The sequence below is a fragment of the Dermochelys coriacea genome, chromosome 2 (assembly GCF_009764565.3).
Source record: "Dermochelys coriacea isolate rDerCor1 chromosome 2, rDerCor1.pri.v4, whole genome shotgun sequence".
Classification (NCBI taxonomy): Eukaryota; Metazoa; Chordata; order Testudines; family Dermochelyidae; genus Dermochelys; species Dermochelys coriacea.
Window position 1 is genome coordinate 243,213,596 of NC_050069.1, and position 26,346 is coordinate 243,239,941.

The window sequence follows — 26,346 nt, forward strand, 5'->3', positions numbered from 1 at the left end:
TATGTTCACCTAGGCAAATTGGTGAGGATTTTTATCAAGCCTTCCCCAGGAAAGGGGTGTAGGATTTGGGGGGATTTTGGTGGGAAAGATGTTTCCAAGCAGGCTCTTTCCCAGTTATATATTTGTGAGACGCTTGGTGATGGCAGCAATAAAGTCCAAGGGCAAAAGGTAAAATAGTACGTACCTTGGGGAAGTTTTAACCTAAGCTGGTAAAAATAAGCTTAGGGGGTTTTCATGCAGGTCCCCACATCTGTACCCTAGAGTTCAGAGTGGGGAAGGAACCTTGACATACCAAAATGTGTGTCTTACAGAAAAATCAAGCTTTTATAAAACTCTAATGATCAAAATGTTCCCGATTTTACCCCCTTCCAATAATTCTGTGAAAAAAATTCTTTGCCCTACACAGGAAAGTAGGGATCGCCCCACAGTCCTCTGAATCCATAGGGCATGCACCTAGCAGATCCAAGTGTGGGCATAGGCAGGGAATGGGTGGAGGCAAGGGGCTGCCATTGACCAAGCTAGCAATGTATCTGGAGAAAGTGGGAAGCCAATGAGAGAACTGGGACTCAGACTCAATTCCTCCCCTGGTCTGCAGTTTACTCAGGGCAGATTGCACAGTGACAATTTACTCTTTATTAATGAACAACTACTGTACCTATATACGCATGATTTCAGAAAAATTCTAATGGAAGTAGGGTTTCTTCCCTTGAACCTATAAAAAAACCCCTATGATGTTTGCAATCCAACACTGTGGCATTTTGCTGGTACAAAAAATAAACAGCACGAAAGCTGAAAAGTGCACTAGATTTTAAAAGTCAATTGATTTTTAATTATGGCAAGCGACAGAACTGGTGTAAATACATAAAAGGCTGTTACAAGAAAGAGAAGGAAAAAAATTCTCCTTGACCTCTGTGGATGGGATAAGAAGCAATGGGATTAAATTGCAGAAAGGAACGTTTAGGTTGGACATTAGGAAAAATTTCCTAACTCTCAGGATGGTTAAGCACTGGAGAGCTTGCTTAGGAAGGTTGTGGAATCTCCATCATTGGAGATTTTTAAGATCAGGTTACACAAACAACTGTCAGGGATGGTCTACTGTAAAATAATACTTAGTCCTATATGAATGCAGGAGACTAGACTAGATGACCTCTCAAGTTCCATCCAGTCCTATGATTCTATTTAAAGAAATTTGTTTTGTAAAATCATTACTCTTAACCTGGCTGGGGACCCTCCTTTTAATATGTGCCATTTTGCAAATTTACAGCCCTTAATTTGTTACATTTCCTGGGATAATATATTTTAAATGAACTAATCCAGCGACTCATGACAAAATACAGAAAGCGCCTTTTGAACTAGACTAGAGGAATAGTAAACAATATTTCATCACCTCAATAAGTCGGTCTCCAGCCTTTAGTCTCCCATCTTGAATAGCTGCACCTCTTGGAAGGATGTTTTTCACATAAATTGGAGCTGAGCCACCAATGGGTACATCTCTTGAGGTGATGCTAAATCCCAAGCCTTCTGTACCTGCATAAACAATATAAAGCATTATCATTTATCTAAGAAATGCATATTCATTTAATTATACTGCATATTAATTCTAATTCATTTGTTGCCAATGTTTTCTGTTGTGACAATTACATACAGAAGCCTTATAAAAATACTGCCTAAGAATGCTTCATAGAAAAATGTGAAAACATAATACCTGGAAATAACAATTTTGAATCTTAGGGCCCCTCGTCTTACAACACAGATGACTGTTGGGTCCTTTCTCATGAAACCTCTGTACTGGGAATATCCTGCTCATTGCCATATCTCCAAACTTCCACTTTTGATTAAGATGAATGAGATGGAAGTAGGGTAAAGCAGATCTGGCATTCCATAACTTCCTCTCCCTTGTCAGTCTGGATTTTGTCCTTGATTTAGTACAAAGAGTTCACTGATTTCATTGGTCAATAATCTACTCTCCTTCTACAATGACTCTTTTAGCAATGTCAGCAGTTTGATACTGTTGACCATGAAGTTTTGTCAACTCATCTATGGACTCTGTAGCAGCCGTGTTAGTCTGTATTCACAAAAAGAAAAGGAGTACTTGTGGCACCTTAGAGGCAAACAAATTTATTTGAGCATAAGCATTTGTGAACTGCAGCTCACTTCATCCGATGAAGCTGTAGCTCACGAAAGCGTATGCTCAAATAAATTTGTTAGTCTCTAAGGTGCCACAAGTACTCCTTTTCTTTCTATGGACTCTGGCAGTGATGGGTGGAAACACAGTTCAGTGGTTCCATTCTTTCCACTGAGAGAGGCTTCAGAATGTATTGTCAATTGCTCATCCACCCTGAATACTCTCTGATGTGGGCTACCACAGGGTTCCAAGCTACCTTACATTGTGTTCAACATTATATTATATAATGCCTCTAAGGAAGATAGTGAGAAGGCTTAGCCTTCAGTGCTATTGAGATTGCACTCAAATTTATGTCTCTTTTGCTGGACACAGATTATTACAGTTTCTCTGCCTGGCTAAAGCTCAATTTAGAGAAATTGGAAGTGATCCTGGGAGATATGAGGAAATAACATGAGGGTACCACAGGTGAAGTTGCCCGTTACTAAAGTGGTATACTCACAATTAGTCAATGTGGTGTACAGCCCAGGGTTGCTTTTGCACCCAACTAACTCCTGGATTCACAAGTAGCCATGGTGGCTAGAAAGGCTTTTTTCCACTAGGCTATGAAAAATTTTTACTTTATCTTTTTGGTTTCAACTGTCCCACAATTATCGGTGGGTTTGTGACCTCCACATTAGATAATTTCAACATTCCAACATGGGGTTATCATTGAGGACCATTTGGAATTTTTCATCTAATACAGAATGTACATAGTCATTTATGGTGCACATAGCTGCTGGAGAAAGATGACATCTTCACCTTAGATTTATAATGTCCCCTATAGTTTGGTTCCCAGTCACCTTAGAGACAACCTCTACCTCAGTAACTGAGATCAGCCGGGAGCTCCTGTTAACAGTCCCTAGAGCTGAACTTTGAGGAAGATGAATGTAGTATTCTCTGTGGAGGGCATGCAACCTGGAATTTGTTTAATGCAAAGCTTGAGTTTGTAAACTTTCAGGATACAGTGTCACGAGCATATCTTTACTCTATTTTTTTGAGAGAGTATGGTCATATTTACATACACCAAAGAGGCTGGAATCCAGTTTAGTTGACATTGATGCATATGTTGATGTCCTTGTTTGTACATGAATCCAGAGAGGTACATAATTGTATATGCTCAGAGATTTATTAACAACACATTTTATAAATTGTAAAATAAAATATGTATCACTTAAGTTAGAATACAAAAGTGGATTTCATTTATTTTCTTACCTAAAGTTCACAAGCATCACCTTCAGCAGAAAAGATGAACATATTACAATGGCCAAGATTTCAGGAGCAATGAGTGATTTTGAGATACAGAGAGACTCCTTGAGACACCTTACTGAGTATGTCTACTCAGTAATTAAACACCCACGGCTGGCCCTCTGCCAGCCAGAAAGAGCAGTGTCTTTTCCAAGTCACCACCCCAAAAAAAAATCTCACATTGACCAGGCACTCCAATAATCTGGGGAAAGATTTTGGAATATTAAATCAAGATGGTCTTTGTAGAAAGAGTTTAAGACAGGAGATGAAAAAAATTACAATTCTTTAATTAAGCTTAAGTTTCCTGAACAAAATGAAGAAAAATACTTTGATGTCCATCATCAATAAGTAAGGGTATGTGATTGATATTGTTCAGCAAGTTTGGGGCAGAGCAATTGTTATGTGCTAACCTAACATGAAATAAATTGGTCTCCCTCAGCTCTACAGGACTCAAGATATTTATGCAAACAGTTTGAAAACCTTCATCCACTTTCGGGACACTACAGAATTTGTCAATGTTACTACTTGGAAAGATGGAAAAAGATATAAATTCTGCAGCCACCATATTTAGGAGATCCCAATATTTTAATGATCTTGCAAAATTTTCATATAATTCTTCACTTCCTTTCTAGAGTGTGAAGATGACATGCAGAAGCCTACGGTTATGGATTGATTTCTCAATAATTTTCCTTTGCAGTGTTTATCCCTTTCTTATTTTAAAGAATCTGGGTTGTTGGTTGTTCTGCTTTAAAAACACTTTTTTGGGCTATGTATTGATATTGTTTTCAAGATACTCAAGTTTCTAAATAATGTTAAGGCTTTGAGTGCATGTCCAAGACAATGTCTCTTCATGGTTAATCTTAATTCCCTTTGACTCATTATTATGTCATTGCAGATCCCACGTTCACACACCATTGGGGGGGAGGCGGGAATTGGACCTCACATTTTCATATTGCAAGTGTGCTTAGCACAGCTATTGTTAAAGCCTTACAAAATTCTACATGTTCACTCACATAAGGTTAATGATTTTTTTTTTTAAACACTAAGTAAAATCTTAAGTCTACTCATCACTATAAAGAGTTGATTTGTAGGTTTTTATACCTAGGCAGATACATTTTCAGGATAAATTTTGCTGGGCTGATTTATAAAAGCTTTATGTTCCCCTTATAGTCAAGATGATTACAGGGTGTCCTCCTGCCCCCCTCCCCTTTTAAAAACAATTGTATTTTAATGCTGTTACACATTTACAAATTTTGGTTAAATTTCATTTTAGATTTTTTGTTCCATCTTGGGATAAAAGTAAATTTTCTCTCAGATGCATCATCCCAAATGCTCATTTCTACAGATAACATAACATTCCAGTTGTATATATCTACTATGAAATCTCTCTACTCTCTGTTGAGTGTAAAAATGGGTGGACCTCTTCTTCAAGATGCTTTACTTTTGCATTTATAAGTGTGAAACCTAAAATGTGGGTTTTTAAATACAACTTAGTTGTCTTGGATAGCTGTAATTTTATAAAAAGAAAAGGAGTACTTGTGGCACCTAAGAGACTAACAAATTTGTTAGCTACAGCTCACGAAAGATTATGCTCAAATAAATTCGTTAGTCTCTAAGGTGCCACAAGTACTCCTTTTCTTTTTTGCGAATACAGACTAAACACGGCTGCTACTCTGAAACCTGTAATTTTGTAGATTGTAATCAATTTATATTGGACTTTCCTAATGACCTAAGAAACCCAGTTTAAAAAAAGAAAAAAAAAACTCACAAATTTGGGAGATATTTTAGTATGAAGATGACATTTTTACCAGCATGCTAGTGTACAACGTAGTATTTTTTCCAACACTCATTTCTGGAAGCGACAGCAAGAAATGTGGCCAACTCATTTTGCCAGAGTTGTTCTTGCTTTTGCTAGGTTATTTATATTTGCAACTGATAACATTTTGGTGAACATTTGCCCTGTCCATTCTAGTCATATTTTTTGTATTTTTCACCATCGTTGTGTATTGGTTATTTAATGTTGTTTAATCAGAACCTGTGTGTTCCATATGTAGTTTGAGGGTTTGAACAAATTTGGAAATCACTCTAATACATTCAACTTGGGGCAACACACATGTGGCTGGATGGATTTTATACCTATTATTTCCTCTGTGCCCATATAATTGATTCAGTTATCCATGCTACATATGACTCAGCCAACTTGGCAGTAGAAATGTGTATTACTTAGGTGACCTGGGAGAATCAATACCCCCCTGCTGCTGAAAGATACTGAACCTATTTAGTTCTTAGGGAATAAAATTGACTATCATGTTATTATTTATGAAAGAACTGTGCAAACATATGGCAGGCTCCACTGGTACCCTTGAAAGATCCAAAGAAAAGATACTTTCAAAATTTTAAAGGAGAAAAGAAACTGGACACACATAGTCAGAACACAGAGTGAGAATGGCAAGGAAGCTGAAGGAGGAGATGAGATTTTTCCCACCTTCACAAATCCACAACATGCTTTACTGACTTGACAGCCCCTTATAATCATCAGCACAAGACAATTTGATTCTCACCCTCAAATTAATTTTTAAGGGGTTGGAACAAGGACAGCATGGACAGACCCTTAGAATCCTTACCTGATTATCTTCCATTTGAGCTAAGCTTTGAAAGCTTCAAGTTAATCTTTTACAGGATTCCAAAGACAAAGCCAGGAAATGGCTAAGTTACTGAATGAGGGCAGAATCCATGTCTCCCTCTACAGCTGCTGTCTCCAAATATGATCAAATTACACTTAATGATACTGAAATTAATGAGGCATTTAGAAATTACCCTACTGATTTGTGTAATTCAAATTCTCAAGCTTCTCTTGATAACATCAGCAGCTTTCTTGACAAGTTGGAGCTTCCTTTCTATCTCATGTGTAATGCTGAATAAGCGTTCTAGAGTCAAGTTACCCAGGGGATGACAAGTGGCAAGCTCAGTGATAAATTCAGAATTAATTGGGCAAGTACTCTAGTCAAGGATAATTGCTCAGAGCAGCATTCTCAACTGAAACAGGGAACTGCAGCTTCAATGTTTTGGATGTTTTGGGATTTGTTTTTTGGGAGGTGGGTAGCTGGTAAAATTAAAAAGGAAAAAAATCCATCATTACATTATACGGTATATGTGAATATATACTGTAATGAAAATCCCTTCCTAAATACGTATCAGCCTTACTATGACCTGGGAAGTTGGTACAGGAATGGCAGGAACCTGCTTGTGTGCCACAAAGTTTCTGTTGCTTCCCTATGAAATAGGGGTTAGCCTTCCATTTTTCTTAGGATCAGCCCGTGGCTGGTAAGCAGTGTCCTTAGTGTTATGTGCCAGTCTCTTTAAGGTTCTCTGCCATGAAAAAAGTGTGGTCTCCTCACCCATCAGTAGTTGATGGCCTACATCAGGTACAGGTGTGCCATTGTGTGGGAAAGTATTGCCCAGACAAAAAACACTAAGGAGGCCTTGGACTTCTCAATAGGCATCTGCCCTTCCTCACTTCCTACTGCAAATTGGATGGAAATCAGTCTTAAATGAAGTGGGGAGGGTCCTGCTGCATTTACAGCGACAGTCCAGAAGTCTCAGAGGAAACAGAAGGAGCTAGGATTTAAAATGAGTGTATTTGAGCTCCCCTACATAATCCGTAAGAGGGCAGTATCTGGAGCTGCTGAAAAGGACACTCGGTGGTTGGCAAACCCAGCTTCCCCTGCATCGGAGCAAGTTGTACAAACCTGAGCATATACAGCCAACAGGCTACAAGGCCTCATGGTCTCCCCCACACTTCAGACCGACACAACAGCAGCATTCTCTCCAGCAGTGTCAATCTCTGCACTTTAGACATTTTATTGCATGCCTGAGAGCCAGCCAATTACGGGAGCAGGTGGAGTACTCCTCACCAATATTCCCTCTAATTTTTGACAGGCTGTATGTGCAAAAAATTTCTTCTGTGCAAATTGTTGTACTTCTATGCAAATTTTTGTGCGCGCAGTGTTTCGCCATGTGCGCGGGATTTAGGATCTGTGTGCGCGCACACACGCACAGCTTAGAGTGAACAGTGCTCCTCACCCCTCGTGCTTAAGCTGCCAGGTTCCTTTGGGAACACAGAAGCAAAATCCAGAGTCTGGCTCTGATGGTTCCACACAGGAGCTAAAAATAATAGTCAGTTAATGGCCAAATGCAGTATGCAAATGGAAGCTAGTCAGGTCAGGAAGCAGCTTTCCGGCAAAGGCCTGAAGGTCCTTTTCTTGGCTTAAAAAGAACAACATACCTGTGTGTTACTGCTAGGCAGGAACCTTGCACACTGTTAATCCATTAACTATTATCTCCCACCGTATGTTCATGGGCTAAGCTGGAGCCCATCCAAGTTCCCATCTTCTTTTGGACATAAGTGCTTCAGAACAATAAAAAATGATACATTGTTGCAATGAATGTTCTTTGCAGCTTTATATCTAATTCATTTGATTCCAGTTTTGTATGCTGGAAGCTAAAGATGTACTGGCTATTCAGATGACGAGACTGCAATATTGATTGCTAAACTCCTTGGATTCTTTTCTCGTATTTAAATACAAGTTAGCCATTTGTTGAGGATGAGGTTGGGTTGAGCTGAAACTCAATGATATGATGAATTGGCACTTTCTCTGGTCTCCATATCGGTTTCTGCAGATTAAAGCTTTAATTAAAAATATATACTTGTGTATATAGCCCTTCAGATTGTGCAAACTCTCCAAATAAGACCCAACTGAGTGCTTCCTTCCAGAGTCTGTAGACAAAGGAATATAGTAACTCCTTGCTTAACGTTGTGGTTATGTTCCTGAAAAATGCGACTTTTTAAAGTGAAATGATATTAAGCGAATCCAATTTCCCCATAAGAATTAATGTAAATGGGGGGAGTTAGGTTCCAGGGAAATTTTTACACACACACACACACACACACACACACACGCACGCACGCACGCACGCACGCACACAGTGTAAGTTTTAAACAAACAATTTAATCCTGGTACACAGCAATGATGATTGTGAAGCTTGGTTGAGGTGCTGAAGTCAAAGGGTGGGATATTTCCCAGGGAATGCCTTACTGCTAAATGATGAACTAGCAATCAGCTGAGCCCTCAAGGGTTAACCCATTGTTATTAATGTAGCCTCACACTCTACAAGGCAGCACAAATGGAGGGAGGGGAGACAGCATGGCAGACAGAGACTATGTGCGAGACAGAGAGAGATGTGCATTGCCCCTTTAAGTACGCTGACACCACTCAAAGTACACTGCCTTTTTATGTAGATCAGCAAGTTGAGACAGTGCTACTGCTAGGAAGCTCCCTTCGTCCTGAGCCCTGTCATGTGTCTCCCCTGCTCTATGCAAATGGGGTAAGCGGGGTGCAGGAGGACACCCTGACATTAGTCCCCTTCCCCCGTACGCACCGCCCTCCCGGGAGCAGCTCCAAGTCAGAGGACAGGAGCAGCACATGCTAGTGGGGGGAGGAACAGCTGAACTGCGAGCAGTTGATAGCCTGCTGGGTGGTTGCTGCACATGGAACTTAGGGGAACGGGGAGCTGATGGGGGGCTGCCGTTCCACCCTGGTACCAAGCCCCCACCAGCTAGCTCCAACGGGCTGCTCTTCCTGAAAGCAGTGGACAAAGCAGGCGGCTGCCAAACAACGTTATAAAGGAGCACTGTGCAACTTTAAATGAGCATGTTCTCAAATTGATCAGCAACGTAACAACATAACGAAACAACGTTAAGCGGGACGACTTTAAGTAAGGAGTTACTGCAATGGTTTAACATATTTGAACATCCATTCTAATCTCAAAAGGGTATTCATCCTGAAGTCTAATTACGATCATTTTGAACATCCACATTAACTGTTTCACTGCCAATGGTGATGCTTTCAATATATATTAGTGTTTTAAATATGAAACACCAGGAACAGTTTCATCATTACCCAAATACAGAGAGCCAATGCCATATATAGAGGAGAAAAGACTTCCATTGGGATAGTGGGCTGTACAGGTAGAGTCTGGATTATTAGATCTGACTTGAAAGACCCAGAACGTAATCTGCCACTCCCTAAATATTAAGGCTCATGGGTCAAGTAGGCAAATAGCTGGGGAAAATCCATCAGCAGCACAGAGATGAAGGTAGCTCAAAGGTAAATTTTAAACAGAAGCATTTTCATGTAATGGCAGCGTTGCAAGTATTGTTCTTAAAATACATAAAACGTGGGGACATTTAAAAAAAATCCATACACGAGTGCCACACACTGTACGGCAATAATTATAGCAGGCAAGATAGAGAAATGGGCTCTTTCAGGTCCATGGTATTTCTCCTCTTTGGAACCATTCTCTGGATAGACATGTTAATTATTTTATTAACCATGCGCTCTATATGGCCAAGTGTGCTTCGTTAGAGTCTATAAACACACCAGCATAACCAGGCAGAGAGAATACATGTTGTGATACCACAAAAGGGGCTACATTAAGATGATCCAAACCATTTTAGATGTCCTCCGAGAAGTGTTTTTTGGAGTCCATATTTTCAGGACTGCGTATGCACAATGAGAATAACTGCATGTGCAAATGGTCAGTTATAAACCTGTGAAATTACGGCAGTTGCATGTGCAAACAAGGTAGCTGCAAAAATTAATTGCATGCCTGTTCAGCTGTGCGGGTCTGAGAATCTAGAACATTATTTTCCCCTCTAACCTAAGAGCCCACTCCTAAATAAATACTGGAATGACCATAGTGCTTAAGTCCAGCCATTTTCACTGAATCCTTGCTAAAACTAATAGTTAGAGAGTTTTTTTCCACCACAGGAAAATGGTGTTTGTAGCACCTCTCTCCAGTAACTCAAAAATGGCTGAAGTGATTTCCTTTCACTTTCCCCTCAGACTTGAGGTAAAATTTTGAAACTCACCTAAGTGGTTTAGAAACCTAAGTCCCATTTTCAAAAGTGACTAGACCTTTGGCTTTTACATTTCAATAGGACTGAGTATCCTAAGCTACTTTTGAAAATTTTACCCCACGCACAGACAACTTCAACCCAAAAAGTGACTATCTCAGAAAAGTACATGCAAAAACAGGAAGCTATCATGAAAAATAGTTAGTAGTCTTTGCATAGCGGGTGCAAACTCCATTTATAACTAATTCAGGGTCTCAGCCTGAAATTTTTACTTTGTCCTTATCTAGGATGCAGTGGAATTTTGCATGAGTAAGACTGATTAAAAACTAGGCTCTGATCCTTCAAGCAGTTCTGCACATGGGCCACTATGCCTTTTTGGAGCCCCACATCTTTACTGGACAGCTGAACAGGTGCAAACGTCCGTCCACAAATTACTATTTGCAAGCTCAGGGCTCAAGAATGGTCTTCAGGATATGGCTCCAAACCAGAAAAATGTAAAGTCTTGCAATTCAAATTAGAAAATCTAAAAACTAAATTATCTAGGCCAATTACCAAATTATCAGATAAGATAGATTGGTTGAATCATCTAAGTTTGATTTCAGTTTTTGCTATAATGTCAAAATAAAATCGTAGAATCTCTGTCCTTTGGTTGACTGTTTTGGTTTTCTGAAAGAGTCTCTTTTCATGCTTGATTTATAGACAGCTTGGGAAACTAGAACTAAAGAGTTTGTTGTTGTCTCCATGGCCACTTATCATATAGGGTTTTCTGCTTAATATTTTATTAAGTATTATTACTATTGTATTTACTAAATCTAGACAAAAAGCTATTTCAAGCCTAAATGAACTGATGCACTAAATGTTAATATATTGAAGGAGCAATGGTATTTTTCCTTCAGATGATGTGAAGCTATTCTAGTCCACAGCAGTCTTGAAATACTCCATGTTGTTTCCAGACTAGTGTGTGTGAACTCTGAGTGATGTGATGCCTTACTGAAAGCAGTCCTTGGAATGCTTTAGGGAATATTGAGCTAAATGTTATAAGCTAATGAACATATGAGACTCCTGGAATCATCTTTTTTTTTTTTTTTTTGGTTTGTTTCTAGTACATTATTTATAAAAGTTGGGCCAGATTTTTCTCAGTTACACTGACTTAAATCCAGAGTAGTTTTGTCAAAAGGAGTTTATTTGGGTCTCTGCTAGTGTAACTAAGATCAAAGTTTGGCCTGATTATGAGTGTTGTATAAGTGACCTTCTTCTCTCTACTTGTCAGCTGGGAGGAATTTTCTCTATTTCATTTCTTGTTTAGGTTTATTATAAAGTATGATACACTGTAAAATGTAAATAAAAATATAAGCTAGTTGTCACTCCTCAAGCTGTCTTAACTTGTATAAACTATGAAGTGTGACTGCAGTTCAAGCCTCAATAGTATTAGAATATCAGCAATAACCCCTACATCTGTATGCTAAAAGTTCAGGCCCTGACCTTTAAGGAAAGATAAATACATATCCATTTTCATTTAGAAAAGCCAACAAACATTCTGCATTGACTGAAACATATTACTGACCTTCTCTTCTGACTTTATTAAGCAGCTAATGCCTATGAAAGATCAGGTTATTTGAAAATGCCAAAATGGCAATAAATATTAAGAAATCATAATTATGAAGGCAAGTACTACAGGGCTGTCCTAGTATGTCATTTTACTTGACATAGCTCACACAATATGTAAAAACACAGCTTTAATAAAGGTCTCTCTCTTTATGTTGAGGGACCCATACTACATCATCTAGAATACACTGATTAAATCAGAAGTGAATTTCAAGTTGAAGCCATAAATATGGGTATGCTTTAACGCACCCCACAGGAAATTTTTAATCAAACTATTTTATTTGGTGAAATAACTGCTATCTATCTGTTAGCCTCCAAGAACATGTATTTGTTATATTTCTACAAAACCTCTTACTACAATGTCTTTCATTAGAAGTAATCAAAGACAATCAATGTCCCTATTTCACTCATTTATAATAAACTACTTGGAGGTATATTTAAGCACTTTGCTTCATTTGTTGCTCCACGTTCTCAGACTAATCAAATTTACGTTCTCAGACTAATCAAATGAAAATCAAGATGGGAAGACATCTTTCTACAGAGGAGATTGACGAATGAATAACGAGGTATCCTTTCTGTATGCATGCATTCTATCCTAGGTTAGCATGCATAAGATAAAATATGCCAAATTATTGTGTGTGTCAGTTTATAATTTGACTTGTACTGTTTTTACATAGCAATTCTTCTTATAAAAGCAATCTATTATAAATAAAACTGAACACCTCTGATATATGTTTTAGGTTGTGTTTTTAAAGTCTGAACTTAGAGGCATTTTTTGTCGAATCAAGTTAAATTGATTAAGTACGGGTACTCGTATTTTTTCTTTTATCTGAAAATTCATTAAAACAGGATTCACTAGTACATGGGGTGTAAAACATTTTTATAGCATGGACCATGTTCCTAGCCAGATTGCCTTGTGGATCTCCACCCTTTCCCATCTCGTGGTTCACGTCTCCCCTCCCATTCATGATCTCAGCATTTACAGCAACTGTTTACATGTCTAAATTATATTCGGAAAACATTTACAGTAATTATTGTTGTCTCCAATGTAGTATTTATAGGTGGAAAACCAAGGGAAAAGTTGGCAGCATGTGATCAACCAGTTCTCTGCAGGACACCAGGAAGTGAGCTACATCTCACAGTTTGAGAATCTCTGCTTTAGCAAATTAAAAACTGATGTTCCTGTTTTCTTTTTTTCCCCAACCTCTTTGGTATCAAGATTGCTTTGTGACAAAATAATTATTTCCTCCAGCCAACATTTACGTTATCATAATTATTTTTGATGTTCTACAAGCTCTGTGAAACATACATATTTTCACCCCTGGCTGAGAAAATTAGATGTTTGCATATTATGTCTCAGTGATATTTTCATTGGCTTCCTATTTATCCATTCCATTAAAGAACAAAAAATCAGTGTAGTGACTGGGGGCATTTTTGTAAGTACAGCAATTCCTTACTCAGCCAATAACAACATTTTTCCAACCAAGTTGGCTTAAGTTGATGGCCTTAAGTATTTCTGAAGGAGCATCAACAACAGAAGCAAACTGTCAATTCAGCCTTATGTCATCCAAGTTTGTAGAGCTTAAAATTCAGTAACCAGAAACAAGCAATCTGGTAGTTCATCAGAAGTTCACAGAAAAGAGGGTGTAATTTTAGAAAGACAACTGCTATCCTAGTTATTATGAAGCCACAGTAAATCTCTACCATTCAAGATGCTCTGTCATCAGCTCCTTTTAAGGAAATCATTTTTATTAATTAACAAAAATCTAATGTGAAACAAATAATCTTTCACATGAAGGCAAAGTTTAACAGAATGGGTAGATATAGCATATTCTGTCACAATGGTAGGCTGTTTGCTACATAATTTCCAATGTCATTTCTTTATACTGAATGCAGTGTACCTTGCCTTGACTCACTTGCTTTAACCTCAAAGACTGTGGCATGCATTGTCATTTAAAAACTCATCATTTGCCAACAGTTACAAAACAGTGGCGTCAGACACATTAGTTCCTATTTTAAGTATAATGAAATAACTAGTATTTCAAAAATGACTGGGTGGTAACTATTTGCAAATACTGACTTTTAATGGTGACTTAAGTACACAAGCTGTACAATTTATATAGCTCTAAATTTGCAGACTGGGCATCTCAAAATGACCTCACCCGTATCCATGATACTAAGCAGCGAGGCACGTTTCATTCTTCTAGATGGGATCGTGACTACTCTCTTGACTTGTGATGGATCAGTTCAGTTCATGGCCATCCTCAGCCAGCAACATGCCAAGTCTTGGATAACTTTCCATGCAGCCAACAGACCGTCGTTGATCCATATTGGGCTACCACTCCCAGTTGTCAAGAGTTCCAAAAAGAAGTGGTGGAACTTCCGAAAGGCTGACTGGGAAAAATACAGGGAAGTGCTGGAGAAGAGTGTGGTGACAATACCAGCCCAGCATATCTCAGTAAATGAGACCTATGATCGCTTCTGTGGTGCTATCTACAAAGCAGCCTACAGAGCCATCCCACACAGTTCATAGAATCATAAAATATCAGGGTTGGAATGGACCTCAGGAGGTCATCCATTCCAACCCCATGCTCAAAGGAGGACCAATCCCCAATTTTTGCCTAAGATCCTTAAATGGCCCCCTCAGGATTGAACTCTCAACCCTGGGTTTATAGCAGGCCAATGCTCAAACCACTGAGCTATCCCTCTCCTCCTGTCCCCCTCCCCCCTGAGCTATCCCTCCCAACTGGTCTACATCCCGTCTCAACGTAGAGAACGCAGCCTTGCTTGAGCAGTATGAGGCATCTGGTGACCTAAATGTCGCTGACCACCTGACCAAATCATTGGACATTGCTCGCTGAGCCAGATGGAAGGAGATGACCAAGAGGATGAGGTTTACCCACTCCAGCTGCAAGCACTGGAGTCTACTTGGAGCAGCGCAACAGCTATCTGCACTCTGCAACCCTCAGTGACACCCAACCAGGTAGCCAGACACCTACTTAAAATGGCCAGAGCACCTTTGGAGAAACAGGTGTGAAGACAATTGAGGAACGAATGGTGTATGTTTAAACATGTACATCAGAAGCTATCGAGAACCACTAGCTGTAACAGAAACTGGGTAGCATCAAGTGTGGAACAGCTGTGGGCTATGGGAACATTGCTCCACAATTCCTGAAAAACCTTGGTCCCTGTGCTCGACTTTGGCTTGTGAAATTCTTTAAGATCATCAGTGAAGATATATCACCAAAGATATGGTGCACCACAAAAGTCATTGGCCTCCTAAAGCCTGGAAAGGACCCAAGTCAAACATCAAGCTGTCATCCCATATCATTATTGTTGGTGTGCTTCAAGGCACTGGAGCACTTGGTCCTTCAGTGCATATTACCCAACAGTGAGAGAATTTTGTGCCCTGACCAAGCCAGCTTTTGCCGAGGCTGTAGCACTTGTGACCAAGTACTCGTGCTGACCACGTGTGTTGAAATGTCTTCCAAAGAAACTTGAAAACAGGTGCTGTTTTCATTGACCTAACAGCAGTGAACGATACGGTATGGCACACTGGCCTGCTCGTGAAGGTCCTGCTACCTTGGGTCATAGGCGTTGTTGAACTGTTCCTCCGCGATAGGCAGTTCAGAGTCCATATGAAGGAGAAGACGAGTGCTTAGAGACGACAGACCAATGGGTTACCCCAGAGCTCTGTGCTTTCTCCAACCCTGTTCAATCTTTACATCAATGACCTGTCAACAACTGAGTCATGAAAGTTCATTTATGCAGACGACATCTGTTGCGGTACCCAGGTCCAGACGTTTCACGAGCTTGATGACACCTTAAACTGGGACATGACCAAAGTTAGCTGACTACTGTAAGACTTGGCGCCTCCACCCAAGCATCATAAAAACAGTCTGCAGCTTTTTCCATCTTCATCACGCCAGGGCAACCCGAGAACTGAATATCTATCTGAATGGTCAGAAGATGACCTTAGAGTTACCATGCCCACCTGAAGAAGATAGCAGCTAAAGTTAAGGCGCGCAATAATCTTCTTAGCAAACAGGCAGATTCGTCATGGGGTGCTTGTGCTCCAACTTTGTGGAAGTCAGCTATTGCTACCTCGTACTTGGTGGCGGAGTACTGCGCACTAGTATGGAGCTGATCGTCACACACAAAACTGGCGGATACGCAGTTACATGCCGCCATCCATATCATCTCCGGCACCCTGCATCCAACTCCACTCCCATGGCTTCCAATTCTGAGCAATATTGCCCTTCCTCATATCAGACGAGAGGTTGCCACTGGCAAGTTACTGGAGAAAGCATGCGCCAACTCAAGCCTGCCGCTGCACAATAACCTTTTTAACCACCAGCTGCACGTCTGCCATCATATCACCTATTGTGGTCTCATCCGCCATGCCAGGATGTTAGGGCAGAAACACTCTGGCGAGAGGAATGGATACGTGTTATAATCCCCAGCCAGTCCCTCATCGCCGACCCCACAATCTGCCCACCTGGGTTTCACCTGCCCCATTGCCAATGGTCCCTGTTGAACAGGTTCCGTACCGGGCAAGGTCTCTGTGCAGCCAACCAGTATCGCTGGGGCCTTCGTGACAGCCCTTTGTGCAGCTGCAGCACAACACAGATGATGACACACACTGTTGAGAAATGCCTGATGACTAGGTTCAGCGGTGGCCTAGAAGAACTGCATCACACCACTGAAGGTGCCATTGCTTAGCTAGATGACCGTGCACACACTAAATAAATAAATATAGCTCTAAAAATGTAGTGTTGCTGTAGCCGTGTCAGTTCCAGGTTATGTGAGAGACAAGATGGGGTGGGTATGTGTGTGTGACTTAAAGTTTAAAAGATTGTCTCTCTCACCTACAGAAGCTGGTCTAACAAAAGATATTGCCTCACCCACCTTGTCGCTCTTTATGCACATCCATATATAGACATAGACATATTACAATACAAGCATGTGCACGCGCGCACACAAATAGAGTAGTTTCGCTCCCCTAAAACTTGATTAGCATTAAACTCAAATTACAGTATCCTAAGGCTCAGCATGAGAAATATCAGCAGTTATATCAGGCAGTGATCTTGACTGAGTATCTCACAACCCTGCAGAGTAAGAAACAACAGCTTTATATAATTTGAAAGAGTAAATTCCAAGTTTTTCAACTGGATGTGCAAAACTGATTTCTAGTGAAGGCAGAACTGAGATATTAGACTTAAGTCATGAAGTTTTTAAGATACAGAATATAATAATTTTGGGATGTTTTAAAAAATATTTACAAGTTACATTTTTCCTCTCCCACTGGGCCCATTTCAATAGGACTTACAGTAACTAAGGCACCTGGCCTTTACAGGTTAGGAGGTACAAAAAGGTCTTCCAATAAAATGTTTCAAAAATAACTTTCCATAAAATATGCTGTCTATACAGAATGCATGATAGGTTGCTGTGGCATTTTATTTGTGATAATTTAAACATGGCTTCATCACTCATGAGTAATATGGCCATACCAAACTCAAGCCAACAGATTGTTTATACTACATTAGGCTTTCATGGAGAGAGAGAAGTCCACACATATTACACTATATATACACACACATCCTCAATATAAATTACTTCAGAAACATGCTCCTTACCTTTTCTCAGTTGTATATTAAGTCTCTTCCCTATCTTTTTGGTGTTATAACCACTGTTTGTAGTGGAGGTAAGAACTTTTTGAGGTGATGGAGCCAGGCCTGATGGTGGTTTCCCTGATGAATTCACACTATGAGGTAGCTGTGAGTAAGAGTCTGTTTGATCTGTCTGGTTACTCATTCTAGATATTCTTTGTAATGTGTGAAGTCCAGCATTGTTAATACTCTTGTTGTCGATATACTGGGAATCAGGGCTAAACCGACTGGAGTAGTACATGTTCTTCTCACTTTGGGATAACTGTTCATATTGCTCTTTATTTGCTGCAGGAACCACATGGAACCAAATGATGGGCGAACGCATGGCTTGACGAAACATATGCTGTGCTCTAGGTTTCAGAATCAATACAAAATTAACAAATTAAGACTGGCCGATGACAAGACATTACAAGCATAATTAATTATGTTAATTAAGTGTTAATTAAGCAACATGAGCTGACAGACATACTGCTGAAACAAATGAAAAAAACCTGAATTTGTTCATTGCTAAAGTTTATTTCCATAGGGCCACATACTACAGCTGAAAAATTCTTAAAAACTAAATATAGGTTAAATATACATTAAAGTTCTGTACATGCTGCATATCACAGCAGCAACTTAAACCATAATTATTCTTTGTCAATTTATCAGTTTTCTGTGGGGCTTATTAAATAATTAACAGCATCTGTAAATACAATAATTGCATTGGTGATATGATTTTCACTACAATTTCTTACAAACACAAAATGGAGTGTTTTTTCCCCACATTGTCCCATTCATATGTCCCTGAAGTAGTCCCCAGTCCCTCTTTCAAAACCTTCCTCAGGACCTTCTTTTTCTGAAATGTCTACAATAAATAGCTCAGCTGATAATAGTCAGTCAACATTTAATTGGAATATAAATACATTCATGCACCCCTTTATGTGTTTGTCTGTTTTCTTAGGTCTCAGTCTTGCAAAAACTTAAACACATACTTAATTTCCTGCCTATTAGTAGCCTCACTGAGTTCAATGAGAGTCTTGTCTTTTCATTGACACCAATGGGTTTTTGATCATTGTCTTAGAACACGAGCTCTACAAGACAGGGATTTTTTTTAACTATACTTCTGCACAATGGTGTCCCGATCCTGGTTAGGACTAACAGAAACTAATGCATTACAAATAACAACGAATGCACAACTGGCGGTTTAAGACATCATTCCTTTAGTTGACAATATATTACATACTGAAAGGAAATTTACTTCTTATAAAAATCTAATGATATATTCCTCAAAAATATATATATTCTGCCCTCTCTCCTCCTCCCCCCTTCCCCCCAGTGATATGAATATTTACTTTCTTTTCTATATTTTTGGACCTGTTTTCATTTAAAAAAAAAATCTTCTTGATTTAACATTCCGGCCTTCCATCAAAGCCCAGCCTCCTACAAAGCAAATTTCTACAGGGAACCTTCAGCTACTTTGTTTACAGTGTCTTATTTTCACACGCACAAAATCACAAATGTTTTAAAATGTTAAACATACAGGACTCCATGCTGCTCTCATATATGCAGCTTGCAATACTGTAAATGTACAAAAACAAGAACCATGACTGATTTTTCAAAACAAAACCAGGCTCAGTTTATCATCTGGTGAAGAAGAAAAATGGGCCCATGATGTTTAAGAAACAAGGCATAATTTATCAGACAACTGAAAAGTCACATATATTCTGATGGCACTAATTATCCTGTAGTTTTGTAGCTTGACTAATTAAAAGAAAAATGCTCTAAAACTGTAGACTATTTCTTTCCTCTATAAAAAAAGAGGTTAGACAATTTGTTTTTAAATGCTTTATTTCCTCAAATTACTGCAATACGCAATGGTTAAAGAAAAAGCAGTAAGCTATCCAGTAAACGCACTTACTGTTCAAATCTCCTATTGCGAAGGTCTCCATCATTAATCCTGACAATACAATCATTCTCATGAAAAAGGTTTTCTTGTTCAGCTTTTCCACCTTTCTCCAGTCGTTTTACTAACAACCCCAGGGTTCTGGAACATTAAGATTACAAATGATTACACATCTAATATTTCCTCAGTACATAATGTCCCCGATATAATATGTTTTCATGATAATCATTAAGCCTACCCTCTGCTTAAAGCAGTACTACTTAACTAAAGAAACAGCTGATCAGGAGCAGGATATCAAAGTTACAAATCACTTATAAACATTACCTGAATTAGGATCCACCCTTAAATAAAACAAAGACTATCTAAGCATTTCTTTTTTGAAATAAGAATATACAATACTGTCTACATTTAAAACTCAAGCAGGAGCAGCCAGTAGATCTCAGTTGACATCACAGTGCAGGTTGATGCAAGAAGCCTGGATTTCTGACTCTTACATGTTTGGCTCCAGGCAGCAACGCGAAGGTGATAGTCTGCATGTTCTCAATAAGGCAACTGAAGGAGGGCACAGCACGTTTAATTGACACTTCAACCCTTCCAGTTAACAGAGAAATCCTCAGCCATTACTACTACTACTACTGCATGGGTGACAATTGATAATATACCAGATAAAAGACAAGCATAGAATGAAGGGATAACTAGAAGATTTAGGAACCCCACTTGGGGTTTACATCCTGAGTAAACCAATTGAAAAAAACAGAAAATAAAACAACATTCTCTGATTTCTTTGAGTTACAGAAACCCATTATTGTTACTTGTAAAACAGTAAGGGGGAAAACTGCAACAGAAGTGTGATCTTTAAGTAGACAAAGAATGAGGAGTACTTGTGGCACCTTAGAGACTAACAAATTTATTTCAGCATAAGCTTTTGTGGGCTAAAACCCACTTCATCGGATGCATGCAGTGGAAAATACAATAGGAAGATATATAGATATAGATATATACATACACAGAGAACATGAAAAAATGCGTGTTGCCATACACACTATAATGAGAGTGATCAATTAAGGTGATCATCATCAGCAGGAGAAAAAAACCTTTTGTAGTGATAATCAGGACGGCCCATTTCCAACAGTTGACAAGAAGGTGAGAGTAACAGTGTGGGGGGTGGGGGTGGGGGGGAGAATAAGTATTGGGAAATAGTTTTACTTTATGTAATGACCCATCCACTCCCAGTCTTTATTCAAGCCTAATTTAATGGTGTCTAGTTTGCAAATTAATTCCAATTCAGCAATCTCTTTTTGGACTCTGTTTTTGAAGTTTTTTATTGTAATATTGTGACTTTTAGGTCTGTAATCGAGTGACCAGGGAGGTTGAAGTGTTCTCCGACTTGTTTTTGAATATTATAATTCTTGACATCTGATTTGTGTCCATTTATTCTTTTACGTAGAGACTGTCCAGTTTGACTAATGTACATGGCAGAGGGGCATTGCTGGCACATGATGGCATATATCACATCGGTAGATGCGCAGGTGAACGAGACTCTGATAGTGTGGCTGATGTGATTAGGCCCTATGATGATGTCCCCTGAATAGATACGTGGACACAGTTGGCAACGGGCTTTGTTGCAAGGATAAGTTCCTGGGTTAGTGTTTTTGTTGTGTGGGGTATGGTTGCTGGTGAGTATTTGCTTCAGGTTGGAGAGCTGTCTGTCTCCCAAGATCTGTGAGAGAGTGAGGTATCATCCTTCAGAATAGGTTGTAGATCCTTGATGATGAGCTGGAGAGGTTTTAGTTTAGGGCTGAAGATGACGGCTACTGGCGTTCTGTTACTTTCTTTGTTGGGCCTGTCGTGTAGTAGGTGACTTCTGGGTACTCTTCTGGCTCTGTCAATCTGTTTCTTCACTTCAGCAGGTGGGTACTGTAGTTGTAAGAACACTTGATAGAGATCTTGTAGGTGTTTGTCTCTGTCTGAGGGGTTGGAGCAAACGTGGTTTTATCTTAGAGCTTGGCTGTAGACAATGGATCATGTGGTGTGGTCTGGATGAAAGCTGGAGGCATGTAGGTAAGTATAGCGGTCAGTAGGTCTCTGATGTTTATGTGACCATCGCTTATTAGCACTGTAGTGTCCAGGAAGTGGATCTCTTGTGTGGAATGGTTCAGGCTGAGATTGATGGTGGGATGGAAATTGTTGAATTCATGGTGGAATTCCTCAAGGGCTTCTTTTCTACGGGTCCAGATGATGAAGATGTCATCAATGTAGTGCAAATAGAGTAGGTGCGTTAGGAGACGAGAGCTGAGGAAGCGTTGTTCTAAGTCAGCCATAAAAATGTTGGCATACTGTGGGGCCATGGGGTACCCACAGCAGTGCCGCTGATTTGAAGGTATACATTGTCCCCAAATGTGAAATAGTTATGGATGAGGACAAAGTCACAAAGGTTTGCTGTGACATTATCAGGGATACTTGTTCCAGACGGCTTGTAGTCCATCTTTGCGGACTATCTTCCTACTGTATGTTCCACTGCATGCATCCGATTAAGTGGGTTTTAGCCCACGAAAACTTATGCTCAAATAAATTTGTTAGTCTCTAAGATGCCACAAGTACTCCTCGTTCTTTTTGCTGATGCAGACTAACAGGGCTACCACTCTGAAACCTGTTACCATTTAAGTAGCCAGTTTACCCTGAAGTAATCAGGTCAAATTTAGTCTAGGTCACTAGAGATGAAAAATAATTACCCTCTGATGGCCTCTGTGCAATGAGCTGGTTACCTCTGTCTAATCTGTATTGCACAAGGGGCTCAAGCCACCCTTACTGGCATTCTCAAAGAGGCAGAAGTGAACTAACATCCGGTCAAACTATCCTCTCATAATTAAAGGTGCCCCTTCAGGTCAGGATTGTGACATTTTGACAGGGCAATGAGTAAGCAGACTGAGTCAGTGTTTAGGACTGACAATCCACACATTACATTTATTTTTTTTAAAATCACCACCTTAACTTCAGCATGACAAAGACAGGACCATATATGCCAGCGGTTCTCAACCCATGTCGCGCAGGCCACTTGCGGCCCAATCAGCACACAGCTGCAGCGCATGTGAAATCCTCAGGGCCATACAGGTAGTATACATATTGTATGGATGCGGCCTACATAACATATAGAGAGCTGCATATGCAGTGGGCACGATGGTTAATTTGGTTGAGACCCCACTGATATATATACACTGTTCAAGCAGAATGCACACATAGAACTGAATGAGGCGGCACATTGATATTTAATCGGACTCCTCTCATGCTTAAAGTTATGTACACACTGGAGTACCTTGCTGAATCAGGCACAAATGCAAAAGTAATGTCTTTAACTTAGCTTTCCCTGTATAAATTCTTCACATACACACACACAGACACATACCCCACACAAACAAAACTATCTCCCCTTATAAACTAATCATACTATGTCTCCTAAAAGCTGAACAGAGAGAGAGAAAAAGAGTAAGAGTATTATTTATATTTCTATTTTTAAATACTCTGGAGTTGTTAAGATGCTACGGGGGCGGGGGGAGCACACACACAGATAATGGGGATAGTATGTATTTATCATCAGAAAACAGGTGACACGAAAACAGCAAACTATCAAACAAGTGATTAAAATTTAATTCATGCTCTTCTGCCAAAAAGCCATATAGAATTAGAATATCCCCCTAAATTCTTAACATAATGTAGATGCATCAGTGTCACAGTTCCCAGGAGAACTGCACTTCTAGTCATCACATGGCTTCAGGTGGAATCATGTGGTTCTCCATTCTCAAGCTAGGACCCTGGCGGCAGTTCCCTAGTACTAACTCTGGTTGTCTCAGCAGGTCAGACTTTGGCTTAAACCCTGCAGTTCTGTTCCCTCCAAGAGCAATGACAGTGGTCAATACAGTGACCAAACTCCTTAAAGAAACTATTTACTTAGAACAAAATCATTTCAGTGAAAACATACCTTAAAAACAAAACAAAACAAAAAAACAGAGTACACACATGTTTAGCTTTTCCCTTAGGCTTACCATTGCCTAGTCTGGGAAGGCCCACTTTTCTTTAGACTCCCTCTACATAGTGTGTCTGTCTGTCTTGCTCATTTTCTCTCTCTCCCAGTCTACTTGTCTCCTCAGACAGCTTCCAACAAGTGTGCAACACCTTAGTGTTCTTTTCATCTCCAAGCTCCTAGCTTTGGAAAAACAAGGCTTGAAAATTGTTGGGTAAGAGAGAGAGACTGGATCCTTGAAGCTAAAAGATCGCTCCATTGTCTTTCAAGTGTGTTCTGGGGTATCTGTATCTAGTTCTACTGAGTTGCTTCCTCATTGGTCTTCCTACAGCCCCCTATCAAATTAGATCAGTACAGTTATACAGGCATTTCTAATATACTACCATAGTTATACAGTAACTTCATCTCACCTCCTAGGTCACACACAATGTTCATAAAATTATTAGAGCTCAGTATTTGTAATGATTACACAGCAATTCCTGTCTGTCACAATCAGTAAAACAGAAAACTCTTTAATAATAGCTCCTGATTACATCTATTTTTCTTTGGTTTCATTGCAAAACTTCTTGATCACATCACTGGGATTTTAAAATTATAGTGTATAATTACAAAATAAAATTTTACTAGGATGTTCTGTCTCTTAGTTGGGGAAAAGCACTAAAAATAACGTTCATAACTGTTGATTACACAAAATACTTTTATTCCTCTAAGTAAAATATAAAGTAAGGCTAAAACAGTTTGCATGCATTTATTACAACATTTTGCACGATAATTACAGTTTCCATGCAGCCTAAACTATAGTTAAGGCTGTTAAAAAAAAATCCATTTTCACTCATTAAGCTTTCTGAAATTATCTCAGGGAGATTAAACTTTCCACCATTATGTCTGTCAGCCCAAAAGTGGGGTTCTGGGAAAGGGCATTATTTTTATTGTTACCCCCTTGGGTTTTTTTTTTTTTTTTTTTACTGAAATCTGACAAACATTCAACTTGTTCAAATAGGATAAAACAACTTACATTTTTGATTAAATGCACCCCATGTAGAGGTGCACCGTGAAGTCCCAATATAGGGCTGAAGTGGGATATAAGTGGTCATTAGGGCCTTATGCTAGCCCCTACAATGGATGTCCATACAATTTATCGTTACATTTTGTTTGGGACAATACTGCTGAAAATCCCACCCTAAATTCTGTGCCCTGACGCATCCCCAATTCAGATTGTAACACAGTTGCGTGGCCCAGCCGCACCTGTTGAAGCCAAAATCAATCCCTCTCCCTGTTCACACAGCACAGATTGGTGGATGACAGTAGGGAAATACTGACCATACACAGTGCCTCCCTTACTTTAGAAAAGGAGTTGGCTCTCCTCCTCATAACTGACAGTTGAGAAGACTATGCAGCCCTCAAGGGATGTCTCCACTCACAGCTTCAAAAAGGAGCCATCAAGAGTGGGTGCAAAGTACACTATACTCTACACCCCACATAGTGATCGGGGATGAGGAAGAAACAGATCCCAGCAAGTCATATTCCTTCACACCCAAAGAGAAAACACCTTTTTCTTTTCTTATAAAATAAGAATTCTTATTAATAAACTCTTGGGGAACCTCTTTCTTCCATCCCCACCCCAGCAACACTTTTGCATGGGCTCAATTTGTACATTTGCCTGGGCTCAATGGTCCATGTATAATCAGGATGTGGGCAAACATATACCTATATACAATCAAAAGGCACACAAGATGTGCTTTGCTGAGGGAGAAGACCCTTTATTTCTATTTTAATTAAAAATAAAGCCCTTCAATATATAATGGCATATCTAATACTTCACTTTAGTGTAATGGTGACACTACAACCTATTCAAATTCTCATAGCTATTGGTTCACCAGACACTTGAGGTATTTATGAGATTTCTTTTTATTTTGAGATTAGTTACCATTAATATCACATTACTTTTTTTGGTATTATTTAATAATCATAGAATATCAGGGTTGGAAGGGACCTCAGGAGGTCATCTAGTCCAACCCCCTGCTCAAAGCAGACCAATCCCAATTTTTGCCCCAGATCCCTAAATGTTCCCTCAAGGATTGAACTCACAACCCTGGGTTTAGCAGGCCAATGCTCAACCACTGAGCTATCTCTCCCCCCGATATGATTGCTATCATTATCCTTTCTAGTGAAGCTGTATTAACCTACTGATAATATAGGACATCTTATTTTCTGCATGATTCATTGTTTCTGAAACCTATCCACATAAGCGCTCAAATCTAATAAAAACCTTATTAATCCTAACCACTGTAAAATAATGTAATACAGAAACAAAACTACATGTCAAAATTGCAATTACTCCCATTAAACAAAGCTTACAAGTTCTATTAATGCAGGAATGCTCAGCTCAGTTGCAGCATCTGGCATTCATGGAGATCTTGCTTTTTACCCAATATTAGAGCTGGATGGACTAAAGAACATACAGCTGAAGTGGCATAATTAGCAATTAGAGCTGTGTAGAGAACAGAAATTCCATTCTGTGAAGGATTTTCAAATTTCAAAATGTGTTTTTCATTTCAGTTAGGAACAAACTTGAAAATCTCTAAACTACTCCACAAAGAAAATGTTTTTAAAAATGTTTGGGGCCCAATCAAAATGTTTACATTCAATTTTGTCTTTTTAAAAATTTTAGCATATATAATACCAAAATTTTAAAAAATCAAAAATTCATTTCAAAAGGAAAAAACTGGGATGTTTCAGCACTGTCAGAAGCCCCCCGACCCCCTTTTTTCCCTCAGAAACAAAATGTTGGTGAATGGTAATGAGATTTTGCAAAGGATTTCATTTATATATAACAGTATATTC

The 26,346-nt window shown here is 39.3% G+C and overlaps 1 protein-coding gene across 13 annotated transcripts in view; it reads right to left on the reverse strand.

Moving 5' to 3' along the window:
- Positions 1-26,346, reverse strand: part of PARD3 (par-3 family cell polarity regulator) — a 657,871-nt gene that overhangs the window by 263,851 nt on the left and 367,674 nt on the right. For all 13 annotated transcript variants that reach the window (XM_038392147.2, XM_038392144.2, XM_043509558.1 and 10 more), the window contains 3 exons: positions 19,500-19,625; positions 17,567-17,949; positions 1,388-1,527 (listed from right to left, as the gene is read on the reverse strand). In XM_038392147.2, the coding sequence (XP_038248075.1) occupies positions 1,388-1,527; positions 17,567-17,949; positions 19,500-19,625 (649 nt within the window). The remainder of the gene's footprint in view (positions 1-1,387; positions 1,528-17,566; positions 17,950-19,499; positions 19,626-26,346) is intronic.